Source organism: Ambystoma mexicanum, chromosome 1q (assembly GCF_040938575.1).
Source record: "Ambystoma mexicanum isolate Mex_15411 chromosome 1q, UKY_AmexF1_1, whole genome shotgun sequence".
Taxonomy (NCBI): Eukaryota; Metazoa; Chordata; class Amphibia; order Caudata; family Ambystomatidae; genus Ambystoma; species Ambystoma mexicanum.
In genome coordinates, this window is record NC_090922.1 from 449321965 (window position 1) to 449346346 (window position 24382).

Sequence of the window (24382 nt, forward strand, 5' to 3'; positions counted from 1 at the left end):
TCCCAATTCCCCCAGCAAGCTTAGAGAGAACAGAAATACTTTAAAAACAGGTCAAAATGCTTTTGAATGTGATTTGCAATGAATGGGAAAATGCTAAAAATGATTTTAATTCACTAAATGGATTCAGAACTAGTGAGAGTGGTTTTGGATTGGTTCAGGTCAACACTAGCAATGATTGTAGAATGATTAGCAGATGGAAAACTAAGTTCAGAAGTTGAAAGCAAGAAATGGCGGTTTTACATGGGGTGAAATTGAGCCAAATGTGAAATCGCAGCAACTTTTCCACGTGCGGGAAACGCGATTACAGCAAAACTATCAGGAATTGGAATGTCGTTTTGGGTTCGTTTTAAAAGCGAGGATGTTGGCTTCAAAATGACATTTAAATTTCTAGGACGTACGGTTCAAAAGTTAGAGGTTTTTGTGAAGGTAGATTTTTCAGAAACAGAGTCAAAATTTCAAAATGCGAGATGCGCTGTTGAAGATTTGGAACAAAGAATTCTTAACTTTAAAGAGTCTATGGAGCCGCAAACTACACGACAGCCCAGCCACCTATCCAGAGGCGCCTCCGGATGGTTTCTGTCTGCACGAGACGATTGCCTTTCTCCAGAAAATATATATTGGCACCAAGATGATTATCACTACAATTATCAAGGATTATGTGGAGGAAAGAAGAATTTAGAATAGACAAAAGAGATTCAATAATCCAGTTATGGATAGGTTGGAATGGTTGGACTGGGTTACTTAAGACTAAGAGATTGGTGATGGACAGTTCTACACTAAATACTTACAACTATGGCTTTGGAATGGAATGGGCCCATCAAGATCTGGTCAAGGGTTTGACTGGGATTCTCTCGCCACCGGACAGGTCTCAGGCACTGGGTTCTGCTCTCGGCAAGGCCCTCTGGTCTGCACGGCCTCTTGGACTGGGTCTGATGGGTTCTGGGTTACAGCTCTGCTGGACGGGTCTGGATCTTGGTTTCTAGCACAGGGTTCCTAGCTAGAATAGCAAAACAGCTCAGCCAGGCTGTTGGATTTTGTGGTGCCCCTTGGAAGTTTAGGGGTTAGAATCAGGTTGCAAAAGATTCTGAAGGCCAGCTGAGAAGAGTTCAACTTTTTGGGTTAGGCCTCTCTGCTTCAAAGTTCTAGAGTCTGGATTCTGGTTCTGGTTCTAAAGTCTGGAGCCTGGATCTTCCTGCAGGGTGCTTCGCAAATGAATCAGTTGATGAGTGGAAAGTGTGTGTCTTGTCTGTCCTCAGCAGTCCCTATTTATCCATTTCCAAAGTGGGTGGGGAGGCTGATTATCTATGCCCAACCCTCTAAGGATCTGATAGGTCAGAGAATTTCCCCTCTCCTGATTTGAGACAGGAGCAGTGTGTCATATGTGTCAGAGTGACACTGTGTTTATGGTCCAAAGGAAATCCCTCCTGTTTGCTTTTACTTAGGAAATCTATTTTCCCCAAAAAAACATATTTCCAAGATGCACAACTTGTTAATAATACATAATTACATGACAGATTGCTTAAGGAACATTGCTGTCCAACTCTCATCTTCTTGCTAGCTTAAGTTCATAAATGACAACTTTTTTGCACTTTTGGTGGGTTTCTCAATGTTGGCCGCAATATTAAAAACCTTTGTGGTTCAGTCTAAGAACATCGCACAGATTCCAGATTAGTTTTAAACTGTGAGCACATTTTTCATTTTAATCTCTAAGTTTCAGATTTTTGTCAGTTTGGTACAATATTTTAGGAGTATTTTCCTTAAACATATATTTAATCCAATGTCAAATCCACATTTTCAGTCTGGCCCGCCTCCAAAGCTGGGCTGAGTCAGAGAGTCGCATGGCTTGCCTTCCTGCCAGAGCAGTTTTTGTCAGTCACACCCGAATCAGCATTTTCTATTCAGTTCAAGGAGCCAATTGTTTCTTGCTCAGGGCAGCCTAGGAAATCTCCTCCCCTTCTGATTAACATGCCAATGCGAAATCCTCTCCTTTTGGTGGGAATGAACAAGGTGGGAGGTTCTCAGGGAAAGAAAGCCTTTTGGAAGTTTTAGCTAAATTAGGTTACCTTATGGTCAATTGTAACATAGTTCCTTGTAAAAACATTACATTTATAAATTTAAAATCAGCAGACATATCTTTAATTCCAGTCTTTTTCAACATGAAATCAATGTGTGCCACTCTATATGGCATTGTGATGGAAATCCCTTCTTTGGCATGTATAGCTCTGAAAACACAAGTTTCTTCTATCAGATTTAGAGATCGCCAGCGCCTGTCGGAGGCGAGTAACGTTACTGCACCCATTTTGACAGATTTCTTTCCATCAAGTATCTTTAAAAGTGGATTTTGTTCTGATAACATATGATTCCTGCTGACATTGTATTTATGTGGATTCTTGCAGTAGAATAATGTGGAACACCCAACAAGGAGGTTGGATCTTTTGGATGGTTTGTGAGCCATGATTTTTGTGAATGTGACAACCAAGAAAACAGAATTCCAAACAGCTCTGTGTTTCTTTTGGCAATCAGCATTGCCTTTTCAAGTGGTTTCAGGCTACTTGTGGGTAGCCCAATAGTGGGTTTTGGCAGTGGTCTCCTGTGTTCACTGAGGCAAAAGTGGATGGCGGCCTATTTTTCAGATTTGTACTGTGCAATTTTGGGTGATTTTTAGCGAGCAGCATGCTTTCCAGTGGCCATTTCTGATGTTTCTGCTGCCAGCAATGCACAGTAATGTTGCAGGGCCTGGACCAGTGGGTTGAAACATCCCACAATATTGAACAAATGCAATTGTCTCTTTCCATTCTACACTGAAGCTGGTTGTGCCACTTTATCTTATCATCTTTTTTTGTGAGTATTGACATGTTTACAGCTTCCCAGCCCTCTCTTCCCCCTTCATGAGTCCCTTATCACATTGCAGACATCGTCCTTAATTAGAATGACGCTGATTTTGATCTAGTCTTATTCTTGACTGAAATCCTGGATTCCTGCACCTTTTACTTCCCTAAGTTCAAAGGTTTGTGGTTTGACCGCTGTTATTCCCCACGCTTTACTTGTCCTTCCATTTCCACCTCAATTGGGCATTAGCCTGCACTGATAATTTGCCAATCTTCAGCTGTTAAGCCCCCTCCCTTAGTTCGTTCTTCAACTGTGAATCTCTACTTGTGGATCACTTTCTAGGCCCTGTGCCCCCTCAAATAAGGATTACTAAAGCAGTATTTCTCTGCTAGTGTTTCACTTGGTCCGCTCAGTGCCTCAAACCCCATCCCTGTTATGCAAATGGCCATAGCAGAGCTTGCAGAACCAAAGTGATGCAGGGTTCCTCTCATGGTGGTTTTTGGGTCCTGTCTGACTTGATATGATACAGCCAATCACCATTTTTTTGTCCGCCTGACTTCTCATTAGATTGCCTAGGCCACCCACATGTCTTTAATGAAAAGAAAGTAACCCTGTGGTCGATCTGTGTCTGGCCCCAAATGGTGGGGTTCCTGCTGCCAGGAGAGCAGGGGAGGGCATCTACATCGGCACATCTCCCAAAAACCCTTCAATATATGGCTTCTGTCGTCTTCTTCTTACACCCCAAACATACTAATTAAACTGAAGTTGTGTGCTCATTCGCTGGGGCTCATTTACCCTCCACGTTTCCTGGATCCCTTCAAGGCTCTTCCGATTGAGTTGATGGGACTTGTGGTGTGAGTAGGGGGCAATGCTTGTGGTAATCCTTCCGTACGACAGGACAGGGTGGTAGATGAGGCCTTGATCGGGGGCCTTTCTAAATGCCCTTTCTTGCCTTATAGCTTACCATGAGATTGTTTCCTGGGCTTAGTACCTGGCTATTCGAGGGGATTGGGTCCTCCGACGTATTCCATATCTATGACATGTAATCACCACAGCTGTGCTGCTTCGGAAACTTTTTTCTGCGTCCTGCGTCGATGACGTCGATGCGCCGTCGTCGAGGGCCTCCTCTGACGTCCGACGTCATCCGATGTGATAAGTAGGACGCACGACGCCCGTAGCCTCAGTTCCGTTTTTTCCGCGAACGTGTTGCTTCGTGATTCTCGGTTCACGCCTCGACTCTTTGGAGTTCTGTTCTTCTCGGTTCTTCGAACCTGTTCGTTTTGTGCAAATCCTTCGTGTGAGGATGTCTTCTACTTCGTCTTCGACCCCGCGTCCGGGTTTCAAGAAGTGCGGGGAGTGTGGGTCCAAGATGTCGGTGACGGACTCGCACGACGCCTGCCTCTGGTGCCTCGGGGAGGCCCACGACACGGATGACTGTATCGACTGCCAGTCGCTCACGTCCAAAGCCTTACGCGAACGTAAGAAGAAGTTGTCGGTAGGTCGGGTGTCCAAGCCCAGGAAGTCGAAGTCTGCGGGGCTTTCGAAGGATGATTCGAGGGGTGACTCTCCGCGTCATCGTCGGAAGTCTTGTGGGTCTCCTTCTAGGAGTCGGTCTCGCCACTCCTCAGCCTCTTCGAGGCGTTCTCGGAAGCGCCGACACCGGTCGTCTTCCAGGTCCTCCTCGGAGGACTCTGCCCGGCACGTCGCTTACCCCACCAGCCGTGCGACGCCGGAGGAATGGGCTTCCTTCGGGAAGAAAATGCTGGCGATTCTTGAGTCGCAGGGTACTAAGCCGTCCGCGCCCCCGAGTGGGGTCGGTCGTGTGAGGTCGAGAGACACCGCTCGCATGAGTGGTCGGCGCGAGTCACGGGAGAGGTCCCGTTCGGACAAGGAGACTTGTTCTCGCCGTACCCGTTCCAGGTCCCGGTCCTCGACGCGTTCGAGACCGTGTGCACCTGTGAAGTCTTCGAGGAAGACATCGACGTCTGAGGCATCGGGGGCGTCGACAGGCTTTCTCGAGGCTCCGGCTTCGAGGAAGTCGTCGAGGCCGTCGACGCTCGGGTCGTCGAGGGACACGCTCGGGGCTCCGGCCTCGAGGGCTGTGTCGACGCCGCCGATGCTGGAGGCGCTGCGTCTGACGTCGACGCCGATTTCCTCGGCGCCGATCCTCTCGGCGCCGATGCCGGTTCTCTCGACGCCGGCGCCGATTCGCTCGACGCCATCGACGCCTTTTGTGTCGGAGGTACCCCGTGGCACGGGAGAACCCCCTAGGAAGGCTCTGGTTAAGAGCAAGCACTCTCGGGTGCCTTCTTTTCGCCACCTGGACTATATTTCAGAGGCGGATGAGGATTCTGATGGCCTGGTTCCTAGTCAGGTTCCAGATGAAATTGTCTCGGGCCATAGTCAGTTTGACGATTTGAGACAGTCACTGCATGATGCCAGTGGACTGGACACCTCTCCGGAGGTGGAGTTTTGTAGGCCTGAGCCTGGCTCTCATGCCGATTCCTCGTACCGGCGCCTTATGGCTAGGGTTTCTGAGTACTTGGGATGGTCTGCTCCCCCAGGGGAGTTTGTGCAGGATGATCTGACGGACATCCTTGATGTTGGTCCCCCAACTGACCGGGTACTGCCGTTCCACATGGCTTTACAGAGAAGGGTGGCGGCTTGGACTGCTCCAGAGAGTCTCCCGGCGGTGGGCAGATCCTTGTCGCGAAAATACCGTCCAGCCAGTAGCGACCCCTGCTACTTGACCAGGCACCCCACTCCGGAGAGTTTGGTGGTGCAGGCGGCCACGGCCCCGGCAAAGCAGGCGTCGTACCCTACCATCCCTCCTGATAGGGACGACAAACGTTTTGATGGCTGGGCGAAGAAAGTGTTTTCTTCTGGTGGTATGGCGCTTCAGGCGGCCAACTCCATTTGTGCCTTGTCTCGTTTCACACACACTCTGTGGAACTGTGTTGCGTTGGCGGCTGAACATATTCCCGAAGGGGACGAACGGGATGGTTTCCTTGCTATGGTCCAGGATGGTAAGGATGCCATGTGTGAGTCCGTTCAGTCGGGTCTGGATTAGCTGAATGCGTCAGTAGGTCCATGGCGGCGAGCACCGTGATACGCAGGTTTGCGTGGTTGCGGAAGTCGGGGTTTGCTCCTGATGTGCAGTCCTGGCTCCTCAACATGCCCTTTGACGGTGAACACCTTTTTGGCAGCAAGGCTGACGAGAGCCTTGAGAGGTTGCAGACCTCAAAAGCTGCAGCGAAGTCGTTGGGCGCTGCAGTTCGCCAACCTCCGCCTTTTCGTCCTAGGGGACAGCAGTGGAGGGGTGGTTCCTTTCGCTATTACTCATCCTTCAGTAAAGCGAGAGGAGCTGGCAGTCAAAGAGGCCATCGCAGGGGTACCAGAGGTGGACGACAGGGTACCCGTGGTGCCAAGGCCGCTCGGGCAGTTGCCTCTTTGCCCTCAGGTAACGCCGCAGCCGCTCCCACTCAGTCATGAGGCCATGTCCCATGGTTCGCCGGTTGGGGGAAGGCTGGCGCAGCATCTTGTAGAGTGGCAAGCCATTACTTCAGATGTGTGGGTTCTGGAGATCATAACCCACGGCTGCTGTCTTCCCTTTCGGCACAGGCCTCGCGACAATCCACCGGGGAACCTCTCTTTGCAGAGTCCGGATCCGCTCCTTGCGCAGGAAATTCAAGCCCTGCTGGAGAAAGGCGCCATAGACCTGGTGCCTGTAGCGGAGAGGAACAAGGGATGGTATTCCCCTTATTTTTTGATTTCGAAGAAAGATGGGGGATTGAGACCCATCATGGACTTGCGCGGTTTGAACAAACTCCTCAGGAAGGACAAGTTCAAGATGGTTACTCTCTCTCAAGTCCTCCAGGCCCTTCAGCTTCAGGACTGGTTGGTGTCACTCGACCTCAAGGATGCTTACTTCCATGTGCCGATCCATCCCCAGCACAAGAAGTACCTGAGGTTCGCGGTTGGCGACTCGCACTTTCAGTTTCGGGTCCTGCCGTTCGGTTTGACCTCCGCCCCGAGGGTTTTCACCAAGCTCATGGTGGTGGTGGCAGCGCATCTCAGGCAAGGGGGGATTCACGTCTACCCCTACCTGGACGATTGGTTGATCAGGGGGAGCTCTCCCGAGCAAGTCCTGGATCATCTGTTCGTCACCTGCCGCTCCCTTCACAGGCTGGGCTTCTCCCTCAATTTAAAGAAGTCCCATTTGACGCCAACACAGCGGCTCCAGTACATCGGAGCGGTGCTCGACACTTCCCTGGGGCAGTGTTTTCCTCCCCAGGTGAGGGCTCTTCACATTCAGCAGATGGTGCACAAGTTTCAGCATGCCCAGACGCTCCCTGCGTTTGAGTTCTTGAGGTTGCTCGGCCTCATGGCATCCTGCGTTCTTCTGGTGCCAGAGGCTCGCCTGCGGATGAGATCTTTGCAGTGGGCACTCAAGACGCAATGGTCGCAGTCCTCCGGCAGGATGTCGGACCCGGTTCAGGTGCCGCCCTCGGTCGCCCGGGATCTTCTGTGGTGGGCCGTCAAAGGCAACTTGATGAAGGGGGCTCCATTTTGGCTTCCCTGGCCGGAGGTGACGATCGTGACGGATGCATCCCTCACGGGATGGGGAGCTCATGCCAACGGGCTGACAGTCAGCGGTCGTTGGTCTCCGTCGGAGTCCAGACTCCATATCAATCTTTTGGAGCTGAGGGCCATCAGGCTAGCCCTGAATGCTTTTCTGCTGACTGTGCGAGGAAAGGGTGTCCTGATCCTGACGGACAATACAGTGGCCATGCACTACCTCAACAAAAAGGGGGGGGGCAGGGTCACTTCCTCTGTGCAGGGAGGCGATGCAGCTCGAGTTCTGGGCCATCCAGCAGGAAGTTTCGATCTCGGCAGTTCATCTGGCCGGAGACGAGAACGTGACGGCGGACGCTCTGAGCAGGCAGAGCGCAATCTCTCACGAGTGGGAGGTGGCTCAGGAGATTCTCCTGGAGATCTTCGCCCTTTGGGGGACCCCTCAAGTGGATCTCTTCGCCTCCAGTGTCAACCGGAAGTGCGTAAGGTTTTGCTCGCGGGAATTTCCTCCAAAAGGAGCCTTAGGAGACGCGTTCGTGGTGGAGTGGTCATTCCCGCTGCTGTACGCGTTTCCTCCAGTCCCCGTCATCCCGCAAGTGTTGCGGAAGTTCAGTTCCCGGATGATCCTCATTGCCCCGGCGTGGGCTCGGAGGACGTGGTACCCGGACCTTCTCGACTTATCCATCTGCCCTCCACGTCGTCTTCCCTACCGAGACGATCTGCTCTCACGGGAGGGGGGTCAGGTTCTCCATCCAGAGGTCAGATCCCTCAACCTTCACGCTTGGCCTCTGAAAGGTTGAGGTATAAGGATTGGGACCTCCCTGAGGAGGTGATGGAGGTGTTGCTTTCGGCCCGAAGGCCAGCAACAAAGTCTCTGTACCGTTGGCGTAAGTTCTGCGACTGGTGCAGCGTTCAGAATGTGGATCCATTTGCATGTGACATCCCCATGGTTCTGTCCTTTTTACTTTCTTTGGCCCACTGGGGCTTGCAAGTGGGTACCGTTAAAGGTTACCTGGCGGCGCTGTTCATCTTTAAGCGCTCGTCTGAAGAGTGTTCTTACTTTAAAATCCCTTTGATTTCACAGTTTCTGAAAGGGCTCACTAATGTGTTCCCTCCGTCACCTTTCCTGGTGCCCGGTTGGGATTTAAACCTTGTTCTTAAGTTTCTTATGGGTGCTCCGTTTGAGCCTTTACATTCTTGCCCTTTGAGGCTGTTAACTCTGAAAACTGTGTTTTTAGTTGCGGTTACTTCCACTCGCAGAGTTGAGTTACAGGCACTTTCAGTTAAGCCTCCCTTCACTGTATTTCACAAGGACAGGGTTGTCCTTAGAGTTCGTCCTTCTTTTCTTCCGAAGGTAGTGACGGAATTTCATTTGGCCCAGAAGGTTGTTCTTCCGGCATTCTATCCTCCTCCGCATCCTGGTAAGGAAGAGGAGAGGCTCCATAGGCTTGATCCTAGGAGAGCTTTAAGCTTTTATGTTTCACGCATGTCCCGGGTCAGAGTGGAAGATCAACTCTTTATTGGTTACGCTGGAAAGCGTTTGGGGCAAGCTGTGACGAAACAGACTTTGTCTCGCTGGATTATTTTGGCCATCTCGGAGTGCTACCGCTTGGCGGGTAAGGACCCACCGGCTGGCTTGCGGGCCCATTCTACCAGGGGTATGGCTGCGTCTACTGCCCTGCAGAGGGGTGTTCCTATTCGCAACATCTGTGATGCAGCCACCTGGGCTTCAGTACATACATTTGTACGTCACTATTCCCTCGATTCCATCCGAGCACAGGATCTGGCCTTTGGCAAGGCGGTCCTTTGCTCTGCTATTTGATTGGCTATTCTAAATCTTGATTCTAAATTCTTTCCCTCCTCCTTGCTCTGGTACTGCTTTGGGAGTCTGTCATAGATATGGAATACGTCGGAGGACCCAATCCCTTCGAAGAACAAGTTACTTTCTTACCTGGTAACGTTCTTTCGATGGGATGGTCCAACGACGTATTCCATATCGCTCCCGCCCTGCCTTCCCCGCTGCAGAATTTCTTTTGCGATTGCAGCTTACGTTCCGCAAGGCTTTGCGTCTGACTGGCAGTTGACTAGTGTCACACGTTCTGGGGGAAAAAACTACAACTGAGGCTACGGGCGTCGTGCGTCCTACTTATCACATCGGATGACGTCGGAGGAGGCCCTCGACGACGGCGCATCGACGTCATCGACGCAGGACGCAGACGCCGAAAAAAGTTTCCAAAGCAGCACAGCTGTGGTGATTACATGTCATAGATATGGAATACGTCGTCGGACCATCCCATCGAAAGAACGTTACCAGGTAAGAAAGTAACTTGTTCTTCTGGACTGTTTCACACCCTGCCTAGTCCTCCATGTATTACCAGCTTTCTTCACTAGGCAAGTCTGCTAATCTGGTGAGTGCATCTCAACCTTCTTGTGCCAACATTGTGCTTAGAGCTCTTGTTGCATCATTCCCAGCCTTGCTTGGGGCCGCTATGTTTTCTTCTTCCTACAGTTCAGGAATGCCCATAACATGGAACAACCCGCCCCTCCATTACAGGGCCGGTAGTTGATTAGCCCCAACTTCGCCTAACCACCTCCCTTTTAGGTGCCTGTTGATTTGTTAGGATAATGAAGGTGAAATTGGGGTGGGGAGGGCTGACTGAGCAACTCTGAATTTCATCTGTCCAGTGACCCCCCATGCTATAATCCTCCAGTGATATCTTGAAATCGTATTGGAGCGTATCCAACCCAGTGTTGCTTGTTTGCAGTGCAGTTGTTTCATAATCGTATAGCTTGGTAATGAGGAGGGGGGAATGTAAGGAGTTTAATGTAATATTCTTGTTAAACAAATGTGTTATTTTTTCTTATGTTTTAATGTTCAATTAGTCAACAAATCAGTCATACTTATTTAATTTGCTCCTAAGGGGTTGGAGGGCTGTAGTAATGCATGTGAAGGTGTTACAGCATTTACATCAAATTGGTTTGCTTAATGTCTCTATCTTCTCGCCTTCAACCTATTTCTCCTTAATCCAACTAATGTTGCCAAAGGGGCATTGTTCAGGAAGTGGACTTTTCTTAAGCTTTGTATTGAGGACATCTGTTCTGACCTTTTAGCTTGAATGTTAAATCTATGAATACCTGGCAGGGCATTCTATCAAATATTTTCAGAGGAAGGCCCATTCACTATGCAGCATCTGTGACGAGTCAGAGTCTCATCCCTCTAGTGAAGAAAGGGAACCCCATACCCAAACCCAGACACTTTGTCAAAGATCCCAAAAAATCTCCTAACTACAACCTTCATATACCATGTGGGCATATGTATCTTTGTAATGTGACGCTGTTTACAAATGTACAGAGTACTGCAACAAGGAGGCCCTGCTTGAATGCTCAAGAAACGCAACCAACGTTCTAGTGATTATCCAATCCCTGAAAATGTGCAACTGATAAAAAGTGAAGAGGGACAGAACGAAGGTTTGTGTGGTGGACGCAGCAGTGGTTGCAGTTTGCAGTCGAGAAGCTGCAGAGATAACTGTGAGAGAAATACACAGGGATTCACCCAAACATATTGCCAGCGAAAGAAGAGCCAATATCAAAGGACACAAACAATTCCACAACTAGGGAGACCGTCAAAAGGCTACTGCTGGAGTCCAAGAGTCAGCTATTATCAGGGCTTCACTTGATGGTGTTGCCGCCGATTTCCCAACTACAGAGCAACACTGATGTTGTGACTGTGCTGGGGTCTGAGTGCGACCTGTGGGCGAACGCAACAAGTGTTCATGAATGAGGCTCTCGAAGGGAGCTGGCGCTGAAATCGGGAGGTGTGCCCGAGTACAGTAGAACACCTTCATATGGCGTAGTCTATCGCCATGGTATTGAGTCGTGGTAGCCACCGACCACTACCAGAATTCCTCTGATTCACCGGCAAGAACCAGATAGGGGAAAATGGGAAATGTCTCTGACATTGCACAACCTCTGAGAACCAGCAGGAGACTGGACGGTGAAGCGGCGAGCGCTTGCACATTACGGAGGGCGAAAGAGAACTGACAAAAGACACAGCTGAGACTTGGAAAAAAGGTGAGAGTCAAATAAGTTGTCAGCGAAAGAGAAGTTGAAATAGCATGTTTGTATTACAACCAAAGGAGTGATTGGTGAAGTGGGCCGGAGAGTAAACCCACTCTACCAGAGGACCTTGTTCTTCCTCGTCCCAGTTCTTTGCATCACAAGAAACACTTGTCGGGCGAGTAAACCAAGTGTACTTGATCAAAAAGGAAACCGTGTTAAGGAGATTTATCATTTTTATGCGTCATCCCCTCTCATAGGGAGACCCCCCAGCACTTGTTGCTGGACTTCTGGACTTTTTCTTTTTATTCTGAATGAGGGGGGCCTTTTTCCCCCTCATTCATTCTTATTTGCTCTGACTTTTGGAACTCTGTTCTGTTGTAACTGTCTTATGAAGTCTGCTTTCCTCCATATCTCTTTATAGGCATCTGTAAGTTTTGCAGGACACAGCACCCTATGTACAGTGTTGCTAGGAACCCTTTTTGTTCTCCTTTGAGATTATTTCCTTATCCTTACTAACTACAGTTTTTAAGGATAGAGGGTTACTTTGTATCCTTCCTAAATCTTTATAATATGAGAAGTAGCATACACCACCTTATGCAGAGTGCTAAGGGGTTGCCTAGTATCCCCCTTCTCTGATCTTCTAGTCACATAGACAACCCTATAGTTATGACTGGTGGCAGTGGACATGTCCTACCAACTATTGTGCTAGTTTTGACCGCAGACTGTTTAGTTTCGGTTGTGCACAATAGGGTCTAACCTATCTTTTTCACATGCTGGCTCCTTTCTTTGAGAGAGTTGCAGAGGAGTTTGTGGGAAAACTGAATAAATGTTGAGGTGCAAGTCAACCACTGGAACTGAAGTAACCAAAGCCGAAGACAACCAGAGGCGCCTGCAGACCCTTCCCATCACCGTGAAGCGATCACTGCTGTCCTGACCCTGTTTTCTACTCGACAGAGGAGCTCCAAAGAGGACTCCTTCCCTTTGGCTGGTGGGACGAACCAGCCCAGAGACAAACTACAAATTGAGCCATTTCCTGAGGTGCAGTGCTTCCCCAGAGCTGCAGACCGCGAATACCAGGAGACCTCTAACCCATTTGCAGTGCGTTATCTTTGGAAAACCGCAGACCGATCAAGGAGACTGTAGAAATCCGTGCCACGGGTCCTCTCTCGAGACTGCTGGTGAGACATCCCATTCAGAGACATCCCATTCATCACCAGACCAAGAAATCAGTCCGTCGCTGCTGTACAGAAGAAAATCCAGCTACAGGCATTTCTTCTAACCTAAGGTACTGTGGGGTGAAAGGTATAACTTAACTTGAACAAAGAAGTTTCTCCAGAGTGACAGGAGTGCATCCATGGTGTCCATTCTACCTCTGACCCAGGCATACCAGTCTGTGTCCCTTTAGGGAGTCCTTTCACAAGGTTACCCTCATTGTGTTGATTTGCCTAGTATCTTAACCTAGAGATTAAAAGTATCCTGAGTAACTTGTTCTGCTGCTGTTTTGACTTTGAATCCACTCTGAACTGATTTTATTGTATAGTTGGGGATTTGACATTAAAAGCGTTAATTTGCCCGGAAAGTGTCTCTAGAATGTTAAACTCTGGTGCTTTGTGATTAACCAACTTTTTTCCTTCTAAAAAGACTTTCTTATGTGGTTTTGCTAACTAAATACAATTACTATATATCTTTGTCTTAACCAGAGTGCCTGGTAGTACCGATAATACGCTAGAAATGTCATTACTGTCAAACTCTGTAACAATTGTAACTGCAAGCAACTACCATGGCCTTTGAAAAGTATTATTAAGAATTCCTATGTGTGTTGGTTAGTGAATTAAGTATTTATCTACCTTTACTTGTGTAAATATAATAAATGTACATTTTTAATGTAACATTTTATGTGTAAGAGTTTCTTTGAACTTTTTTGTATTTGCTGGGTTCAGTGTACTTACCTACAGTTCCTCATATGATCAGCCTGGCTGCTCTGCCACTCTACCGAGATCCTTTGGGTAATACAGACTTGTACTAAGAGTTTGGGACCTGTATGTGAAGGGATAGTTTTATGAAGTCTTACCTCAAGTGGACTTTAGGAAAACTTGCATAACACACAGAACTTGGCAAAAAGAAATATCATGGCTGCGATGTTCTTGTGAATTTCAAGCACCATCAAAGAAAAAAACTCACAGATCCCTTTGGAAGTTGTGGCTCTTTATATGTGGGGGGTGTTTAAAAAACAAAATGTATCTACCTTATTGGAACTTTTATCCTGGCAAATAGTTGAAGTTGGATTGAAACGTCCTGAAGAAAGGACACAGAGAAATGGAGAACAAGCTTCTTGACCGGAGTGGAAGCTTATTTATTTTGAAGTTAAAGCAGACCTTTTATTTCTCCCTGTTGTATGTATTTGTAGAGATCAGAGTGTGAGGGTCAGGTTAGGTTCTGGACACAGGATAGAGAAGTTTATTTTGGACATCCTGACACAGACTGTTTAGTTGTGTTGAGGCAGGGAAACCCCTCATAGAGTTAGGGCTAGAGAGGCGTTTTTCCGCAACGATTTTTGTGTTGAATAAGTGTTTGACAAGCCTATTACATATGTCTGTCTCCTATGTCCGACTCCTCACATGTTCCTTTTACATTATCAGTGCTTGGAACTATATTTCTGAGCATATGGACGTATGCTTGTGTGCAAACAAGTTACTTGCCTTTGACGTTAGTTTAGCTCTTAAACTAATGGCTTCTCTTAATGAAGTCAAAATACTGGTTACAAGTACCCCATGACCCAGCATTTGCAGCTATTCAAAGTATGTGGCTGTGCGTGTTTTGGAAATCTATTGTCCTAGATGGGCAATGTGTATTTTTTTTATACAACCTCCCAGCCTAAAAGGTTTGAGGGCGTCAATGATTTTGGTAGTTGATGCCTCTTGTAAAATATGATGTGTATATATATTGTATTTTCAAGGCCCTGATCAAATCTCTTACTATGGAGGTCCTGTTGAGACCTGCTTAAAGAATTAAATTTGAGTTGAAAAGTCCATAAATTAATATCTATTCATGTTCCTGCTGTATACTGAAAGGAAATATCCTTTTAACCGGTCTACTATAAAGACATGAAATTATTGGAGGTATTTTTTGTTGTTGTAGTACTTTCTGTTCTAATTGCCAAATATCTTCTGTACTACACCTGAAGCTTAGGCAGTCTTGCTAGTATGGGCTAAGAGGGTGCCCGTTGTTGGGTAAGATTTTGTAAAGTCCAACTGGTGTGGCACTTCACAAGACTTCTCTTGATATTAGGCAGACCCAACTCTTAATATAGACCTGTACTACACAAGTTGGTATAGTAACTGAGCAGCCAGGCTTATCATAGGAGGGGTAATGTGAGGCAAATGTATCATTCTTTGTAGAGTATCACAATGAAATCAGTAAACACAAGGCAACAAGTAAACACTTAACATAATATTAAATTATTTATTCATATATAGACCAGGCAAATGTATCATTCTTTATAAAGCAGCAACTAATTGTAACATTCATTGGAAGATATAATTCATTTAAACAAGAACCTATAATGCAGGTCAATAATTATTTTCTATGCTAAACATGTTCCAGTACACAGAGTGACATCAATCAAGGTCAGTATTGGCACTGGTTTTTGTTCACCATTAGAGAATTGAGATTGGGAGAGGAAATGGTTAGAGTTAAAGTAGAACATACTTTCAACTGGTTCAATAGTTATATTCTCCCAGAGGGATGTAGGCAGTCTTTTATCCCAGCATTAATAGTGTCAACAATTAAAACCTGTAAGGGAACAAGCACTGCCAAAGCCAATAGGGTTCAGAAGAGGGAAAACCAGGACAGCCGAGGTCAATGGGACAATTCCAGTTCTGATGCAGCTTTTCTTAGAAAAATGTTATCAAAAAGTCAGGAGTTTTTTGAAAAATCACTGGAGCTCACGGGGAGCCCACTTGATGGAGCACAAGCTGGAAGGCCTGCACAGGTGAGTTGAGGTAAACTCCAAAGGGGTTAAAATAGTACTTCACAAGCTAGGGAGCACTACAAATGGCAAAAGGTAGTTATACCCCAAGCCCCACAGTACCTTAGAATTGAAGAAGAGGTTCCAGCTGGATGCCTTCCTGATGCAGTGATGCAGACCCTTGTTCCTTGGTCATGGTGATGAAAGGGAGGATGTCTGGTGGGCTTCTGTGGCAACACCCTGTAGAGGGACTCGGCAGTGATGGATTCCACAGGATTCAGTGGCTCTTTGTGGTTTTGGCACCTTTTTCTCAGTGCCAAAGAGAAACCAATAGCTCTGGTTGGTATTTCCTTGGTCTCTTTGTCCCGGACTCTGGATGAAAAATTCCTGCTTGTGTAGGTCCTTGAAGGTGCCCACAAGGTTTTGGCCGGATTCGATCTCTGCAAGACAATGCACTCGATAATGGTCAGGGGTCCCTGGGCATTGGGATTCTGCAGCCTAGGAAAGTCGCAGCAAGTCGGGGGATGCGCCAAAATGAAGCAGGTCTCGAGGCTAGTTGGTCCCACGAGCCCAAGGGAGGAAGTTGTCCTTCACAGATCTTCCCTGTTGAAACAATAACAGGGTCAGCACAGCTGCAAGGCTTCACTGGTGCTTCTGCAGTGCTGCAAGGTGCTGCTGGCGTCTCTGCTCGTCCTCTTCGGATATAATGTTCCAGTGGTCGACTCTGGCTGCAGTCCCAAAAGCCTAATCTTTTAAGCGAAATCCCATTCATTCACAGCCCTATGGCTGTCAATCACACAGGGGGCGGGGGGGGGGGTCTTCCTCTAGGACAGCCACCTGCCCAGTTTGTGGAACTGGTTCCGGCCAGGCATGCCTACAAACAAAGGTCAGTGAAGTTTTGGGCTCCTCCCTCACTTCCTGCCTTCCCAGACACACTGGAGCCTGGGCGGCTTCAGGGCTGTGGCCCTCCAAAGTCAAAACACACAAAGGACTCTGTTGGGAAGATTTATCATTTTTATGCTTCATCCCCTCTCCTATTGAGACCCTCAGCACTTTTTGCTTTCAACCCTGAATGAGTGGAGCCTTTTTCCACTCATTCATGCTTGTGGGCTCTGTCTTTTGGAACTCTATTCTTTGTATTCTACCTTTACTATAGTCTGTCTGCTCCATAGCTCTTAAAGGCATCTGTGTTTTACTACTGAAGCACACCACTCCTTATGGGCAGTGTTGCTGGGGACCCTTAAGGTCCTCCTTTAAGATTCATGTTGTATATCCTCAAGTAACTACAGTTCTTAAGGATAGGGAGAGCTTTAATTTCTCTCCCAAAACTCTATAGTCTGAGAGATTGGCACACATCACCTTCAATGGAGTGCCAAAGGGATACTTCGTATCCCCTTCTCTCTGCTCCTGTGACCTTTTAGTTGCATAGACAATCGCCTAGTTATGGCTGGTGGCAGTGGACATTTTCTACCAACTATTGTGCATTTTTTATACCTCAGGCTATGTCTATAGCCTCGGTATTGCACCATAGAGGCACCCAAGTACCAACTTGGGTCCTGCCTTCTTTTTTGCTATTACTAGTGTGGTTTTTCTTTGTTTGCCCATCTACCATTCTGGGAGGGGGAGGTCTCTGTGTGTGCTTTGCCTTTGGCGGGAACCATAGGTATCCCCGCCTAGGTTCCAGAGTGTCTGGGCAGGCAGGAAGTGGGGGAGGAGTCTTGCACTCCCCCGCCCCCTGTCGTTTGTCTGCCAGAGTGCCTGAATAGGTCCAGCTGCCACAGGGGGGGTCTTGCTGTCCTGATTGGACAGCCAAACACCCTTGCTGTAATATGCTGAGCAAGATTGTAGAGGAGTGTGTGCTGAAACTGTATAAAAGGTGAGGCTTCTGGAGTGTAAAGCAAGTCAACCACAGGAAACAGTAACCGAAGAAAAAGACTGGAGATGCCTGCAGACCCTTTACAAGACCACACAGTCGACACAGGAGCTCCAAAGAGGACGACTCCTTCCCTTTGGCTGGTGTGAACAACCAGTCCAAAGACCAGCTTTGAAACGAGCCATCTCCAGAGGCCCTTGGAACTTCCGGAGCCGCAGAACCGCAATACCAGGAGACCAGCTGCCAATTTTAAGTGCATTGTCGTGGAAAAGGTTGAATCCGTCCAAATCTTTGAACCCGTAAGGACACTTCAGAGATCCGATCCAACTTGCCCAGACACCCTTACCAGAGTGTGAGACTGCAGGAAGCGAAGAAGATTGACCGGGCGATCCGTGTCCTTTGTTGGTGCTGCTGAAAAGGCGCCCAAACCACAGAGTGAACCTATAAATTGCTGAAAGTCGTGGTACAAATCCTCCCTCGAGACTGCTGCTGAGAGACATTGTCCTGCCTTTCGTCATCAGACCAAAGAATCTGGAGGTCGGGTACAGAGCTGCCACTTCATGGAGAAGCCAACACAAACACTTTCTTCAAACTAAAGGTAGTGTGGGGATAAAGGTACTGCTTACCTGATTTCGAGAAGTCGCCCAGAGTGTTGGAGTGCACGTAAAGCTGTCCAGGGCAACCCCCCTCACCTCTGACCCAAGCCGCTGCTTGTGTCCCCTTTCCAAGTCTGTTTTTAGGTCTCCTTTGTTAGTTGCTAACTTGCTGCTTAAATAACTTTAGAAACAGGAAGAAATCTGCACAAACTCTTCATAATTAGCTGTTTATCAAGACTTCAAGCTCTCTCTGAACTGCCTCTAGCTAGGGGCGCGTTTTTGTACTTCCAAGACTTGCCAGGCGAAGAGACCATCTCTAAAACCTTAAACTAAGCTCATGTTGCACTAACCACTTATTTTCCTCCCTTTAAGTGACTTTTCTATATGTTTGCAGGGTAACTGCATTGCCGTATAACCTGTTGAAAACAGCATGAGTGCGCAATAACCGATAATACGAGAACATTGTTTTTTCCCTTTCCAACATTGCTACAAATGTAACCGCTAACAAACACAAAAGTGAAGTGCCCTTTGAAGTGTAATCTAGCATTCCTAAGTGTTGTGTCGTAAACGTCTGAAGTATTTAAAGTGATCCTGGTGAAAATGTAATAAATATATCTTATAGATATATATGTGGGTATTTAAGTGCTTCTATCTTGTGCCTGTCTAGCGAAGATTCAGTGTACTTACCTACAGCTCACATCTTCTTAAGATAAGCCCGACTGCTCTGCTACACTTCCAAGGTACTGAGCTAGTACAGACCGATACTAAGAGTTGGGGATTCACAAACCACTGGGATAGCTTACTGCCAGTAGGACTTAAGGAAAACTCCCCTGACAGACAATCACCTAGTTATGGCTGGTGGCAGTGGACATGTTCTACCAACTATTGTGTATTTTTCGCAGGCTATGCACAAAAGGGGCACCCAAGAGTAAAAGCCCAGAAGGAACTAACCAACAAGAAATGGTGAAAAAAGAAGAGGGCGATTTTGGATAAATTGACTCCCATGGGTGCTGTACTGCAGCTGAGAAATCAGCCTGCTAGTACCATGCACAAATGGTAGTACAAAGTAACCACTGCCACCAGCCATTAAAGTTAGTGTAGCAAAAAGTTACATGAGAAGTGGTATAAGGAGTTACTAGGTAACCCCACCAGCACTCCGCAAAGGGTGGTGTGTGCTGGGCACACAAAGGAAAAGTTTAGTAAGATAGCTTTTATCTCTAGATCGAATTGAAGGTCTGCTGTTCACTTTTTTAAACCTGATATTGTAATGTGGCTAGTAGCGTTCGGCTTAGTCAAATTTGATGTTTGCCGATTCCTCTCATATTTGGTCTTAGAGGGGGAAATGCCCTGATCCAACTCTTTTGGTACATGAGATTGTGGAGTGCGACTGTGTACGTTTCCCTTCCTTAACTGTCGAAACTCCCAAAGGTAAGAAAATGCAGCTCCTTGCCGACCAGATCAATACCCTAAACCACTTTCTGCTTTGTGTAGATGAGCCATATCTCTTAGATTCAACTCGGCAGAGGCGATGGGGCATTGGGGGTCAGGGGGGAAATACTTGGGTTTCGCTATACCAGATGACATATCAAACCATACGCTGACACACTCGCCAAAACTGGATCCCTAAACTACAGACCCAAATAGGTATATTAAAAGTACCTCTTGTAATTATTTTTTCTTTTTTTTATACACCAGTTAAAATGTCTAGGTTCGATCCAGCTGTATTATACCTCTACCCGAGATGTAGAGTGGAGGAGGCTGAATGTGTGCTGGGATGGCCCATCAGTTTTAAACCTTTTGGATAAAGTATGGACAAAGATATCCTTGATTGCTGATCTGTCGGTACCCAAATTCCCTCTGATACATCTACTGGTAGCGCTACCGAAACGGATAGAAAATCATTAGAATGGTCTTTTTGATGAATAGATGATGGGGCATTCCCCTAACTTGAATGTATGGTCTTAACATTGATCTCGTATAACGTACAAGAATTGCAATGTCAATGAGTTCTCATCCCACTTTTCAACCATAGGATTACTGGTCCTGCTTCAGTTACTATTGCTACTCTCAATTCCAAGAAAATCCAAACTTGAGTTGAACAGAGTGAGCTGAAATAACAAACCTTTGAATCTCCTATACTTTAGTGTTATCTTTGGTGTTCCTAGCGATACGGTCAACATGCTGTCAACAGGGTATTGTTGTGTCTTGCCTGCTACCCATAAATAACTTTTTTTGTATTGACAATGTGTATAATATGTGATGCAAATAAAGAAAAATGTGGGTGCTTTTTGCATAGCAGCTGGCTGTTAGTAGAGGGACGTTCTCTGCATGTGTGTTGTTTTTAGAGTTCACCCGTTCATGTAACTACTCTGACTTAAGGAATCACTGTTATATAACTATATTTTTTTTTTATCTGTCTCTTTATTTTTAGGAAAGTGCTATTTGCAGATTTTCGAACGTGGCTTTCAGAACTTACCAAGGTTGAACTGGAACAAACCGTTGACTTATCCTGTGCTCGGTATCAGTCTACAGGTATGAAGAGGCGTTTGCAATGTACGTTTCTGAAAAATAGTAAAATGAGCTGTGGTTGATTGCTTAATTGAATGCCGGTACCATACCACTTGTAATCTCAAGCCAGCCTGGATGCCATTTTTAAGCTCCTGTTGGTTGTATTGGTTGGACTTTATTTTGGCTGGGGCCGTGTGGCATACAACATGCTAGTTGTGTTGCAACCATCTATTCATATTTACTGCTTAGTTCATTGCGTTGATAAGCGCGCTTGAGATACTTCTAAGCCACATTCTTTAGACTTACTTGTTAAAATAAAGAGACCATGTTTTAGTAGGCAACATTCATTGTGGTTGTTCCATTTTTAAATCCCAGTATTCCAATTATGTGAAGTAATGTGAAATCCATGCCCTTTATTTCATGATTAACCTTTCCATGTCCTCAGTGCACTGGTCTGTGTAACAAAATGCCTAGGCCCTAGGCTATAGCTACTGTTTTTATTGTTCTTTCCGCAGATGGCCACTACTTGGAAATCTTCTCTTTATTTGCACACATTTGAGCTCCAGAGCCCTGATACTCTTGCACAAATGTTTAAGATGGACACATGGGATTCATCACAATTTGGTGATTGTCTTCCAAAGATGGTATCGTTCCCTCAGTCACACGCAAGTCCTATTCTCTAGGTAAAATCTTTCAACTTTTTTGCGGTCTTTCTTTTCGGCACATTCATCAAATCTGCAAGCTATTGGGCGGATTGTGACCAAAAGTAGTGAGCATGGTCCACAGTGTATTTACAGTTTTTTTATTTTATTAAGAAGACCACTGCAAGTGATGGGATTACTTACCGTTATTCTTCATTACGCCTACTCTCCCTCGTCACAGTCCACTTTTGAGTAGGTACCAACCTCCATCACTAGAACCTGCTGCCAAACTTTGATTTGCCCCACCCTTCCCCAGTTTAGACATAGAATACCTCCTCTTGTGTCCCATCATCCTTAAGTCATATTTGTAAGTATGCTCAAGGGCCCTTCCATGATTCGGTTGGGGGAGGGGGACGGGTAAGTGAAACCCATACTGTAATGAGGATATGTAGAACTGGAGTATGAAGATTACTGGTAAGAAATCCAGCGATTACCTCCTTGGTTCTGTACTTAACTCTTCCCCAACTACTTACCTTTTGGGTATGCCAAGCTCTTAATGGAATGGGGCCTGTGACAACACACGTTGGCACACAGTTTTCTTCTATTTTGACCAGCAGTTCTGGATAACCACTACCCTTGATAAATAGGAGCTCAAACACGGCTGCCAAACGTATTGGCTGCAGAACGCATTCATGGAAGTGATTATTCAAGCCATAAGGACTGCCCGCAAATGGTTGCCGTCCGGATGTTGTCATGCCAGTGGGATCGGGGTAGCAATTAAGGCACTGAGCGGGTGAGTTGGGTCTGGGGGGATGGTGGAAAGGAGAGGACAGTGGAGGACTGAGGGTACACAATCTGCGTGGGCGTATGAGGGAACTTCCCAAGAGGCAGCTAGTGTGGTGGTGATGAGGGTGTCTACATTTTGTGGTTTGGTACTGGTGACCGTTCTTTTTAGACCTAGATATGCAGGATTGTTCACATATAGTTCCTAATATGAGTGCAGTTCAGCCCATGCTGCTGCCTGCAAACCTCCTGCAGGGGGACTCCCTGTGCATTGACCCATGATGTAGTTATCTCCCCCTACAACCCCCCCCCCCCCCTAGGTTCACATCTCTTGGATCTTTCCTGGGAACTGTCCGCCATCTGCTGCTTATTCTATGGCCCTAACTGATCAAATCTATCAACTGAGATGCTACCAATGCTTTTCTTCCAGAGGCAGATACCCCAGAGGTCACCAACAATTTTTCTCTTTCTGAAGGCCTCAGTTCTCCATCTGCTCAAGCGCTGTTCTCTTCACAGCCAAACAGTGCCACACATTTTCTTCCAGTGAGGTGGGATTTGGGTAAAATGGCAGAAGCAAAACATTTGTGAAATGTTGACACTTCCATTAGTAGTAATGTCGGATTACATTTAATGATCAGAAAGGATAGGAAAGGTTCCTATCTCAGCCAATTTTTTGGCTAATGTCATTGCCACCAAAAATGTAGTTTCAAGTGTCAAAACTCTGACAATGAATCAATGTGCCCAAATGGAGCCACCTGTAAAGGATCAAGGGTAAATCAAATAGTGCGCTCCCATGTGCCACGAGTGTATATGAACTCCTAAAGGAGCAGCTCACTAGCCTTGCTCCTTCTACATCCTCATTTCAGCACCTACGGAATGCTCCGATAGCTGTTCACTGAGCTCTCCGTGATGAGGCTACTAAGATCCTAACCCCTTGTGAATGTGGTGGTTGGGGGTACCAACAGAAGTTTGAATTCTGCCGGTCCCCTACATATATAGGATATTATTCCTTCCATGCTATTAGATTAACCCAATGCCAATCATTGACTGGAATTGTAGTTATCTTTGTGCGTTTGATATCTCCTGGTTCTACACACATGCTGCAAAGATGGACTCCTCAAATCAATCGTTGCAGAATGTGGGTTGCTGAATCCTCTTGGCTACTGACTTGCCCACAGAGCTAACATTGGAGGACCAAAGTATATTCTGCTTTTTGTCCAGTGTTCGTTGCATTGAGCCAGGAAGGTGTGGAGGGCAGCACTGCGGAAGACAAGGTAAGTAGAAATTGGGTGCACAGTTGTGGGGGTGGAGTAGGGGGGTGTGTGCGGGCAGGGCGCATTATGCAGGCTGGGTCCCTGGGAGGGGGGCCATGGGAAGGGCAGTGTCCTATTAAGCATAGATGCTGGAGCAAGGTGGGTGGTGACTCAGAGGTTGTGTGTGAAATCCCCATCAGTGAAGAAAGCGCGGACCCAGGGGGTCGGGATGGGAGAATCGAGAGAACCATCTTCGTATGGGGTGGGGGGGGTTAGGGAAAGGGGGAAAGAGTTGTGTGTGGGATTGGTTAGGAGGACTTTCATTGAAATGTGATTAGACCAGTTCCACTTTGATCGAATCACCCCAGATCCTTTCTGCCATATGTGCTGACAACACCAACCATTGCAGTGCCCTCTTCAGTTTCCAAACTGACCATTGAATGACCCTTGTACTGGGACGTCTGTGACTGTCCCTTGGCGGAGGCGTCTTTTTAGAATCTTGCAGGCATCTCCTTTCTGAAGCTTTAACAAGGTCCGCAACCAACCTTTTTTTCTCTAAAATCACTATATAATGGCTGCTGATGTGTTTTTTTTTTCTCCTTTTAATGTTCTTTTTTCTCCATTCGTGTTGGGAAAGATTTTCTTGTTGCTGCTTTTTCCTGCATATTTAACGTTGCAGCAATATGTTTTTGTGGCCAGATGTGGGGGCTGAGACTCTCTGGTCCTCATTCCCATCTGCCCAGCAACAGGTCAGTGTGTCTGTTGCTGGGCAGATGTGGTGGCCTGCCACAATTGGACAGCCCCTGGCCGCTTGAATGGTGCATATATTTACCATTGGTGGGCATGGGGTTGACTTCAGCTCAAATCTAGGATAAAAGGAGGACTTCTGCAAACGTTTTTCAAATCATCATCATTGGAGCCAAGACCCATTACAAGAGGAGCATCCTACTGAAAACCTGTGAATCGTGAGTGCAGTCCTGCTGCTTTGTTCTGATCTCCTAAAGGCCTTCATCAATGCTTCAACCTCTGGACTGTTAGGAACAACCAGTCCTGACCCCTACCGAAGTGTCACAAGACCGCCATGTGGACTAACCACTCCCTTCTGGGATTCTTCTTTGCAATGGCCGCCGCACTGAGGTCCGACCTGGGAGTTCAGACTCTCGAATCTCGGCTTGTGAGACAAGAGGCATTGCCCTGGAGTTGTAGCTCTTCAGTATGAAGAGGAGCCTTGTCTTCATCACAAGGGTGGAGCCTTCCTCCGCCAAATCGCGGTGTTCATTGCTGCAGCTCGCCTTTGT

The 24382-nt window shown here is 47.0% G+C and overlaps 1 protein-coding gene across 1 annotated transcript in view; it reads left to right on the forward strand.

Annotated features, from left to right (window-relative positions):
- The window catches only part of OGFOD1 (2-oxoglutarate and iron dependent oxygenase domain containing 1), a 574156-nt gene that overhangs the window by 244474 nt on the left and 305300 nt on the right, over nt 1–24382 (forward strand). Inside the window, exon 4 of the mRNA XM_069640278.1 lies at nt 20331–20431. Coding sequence (XP_069496379.1) covers nt 20331–20431 — 101 coding nt within the window. The remainder of the gene's footprint in view (nt 1–20330; nt 20432–24382) is intronic.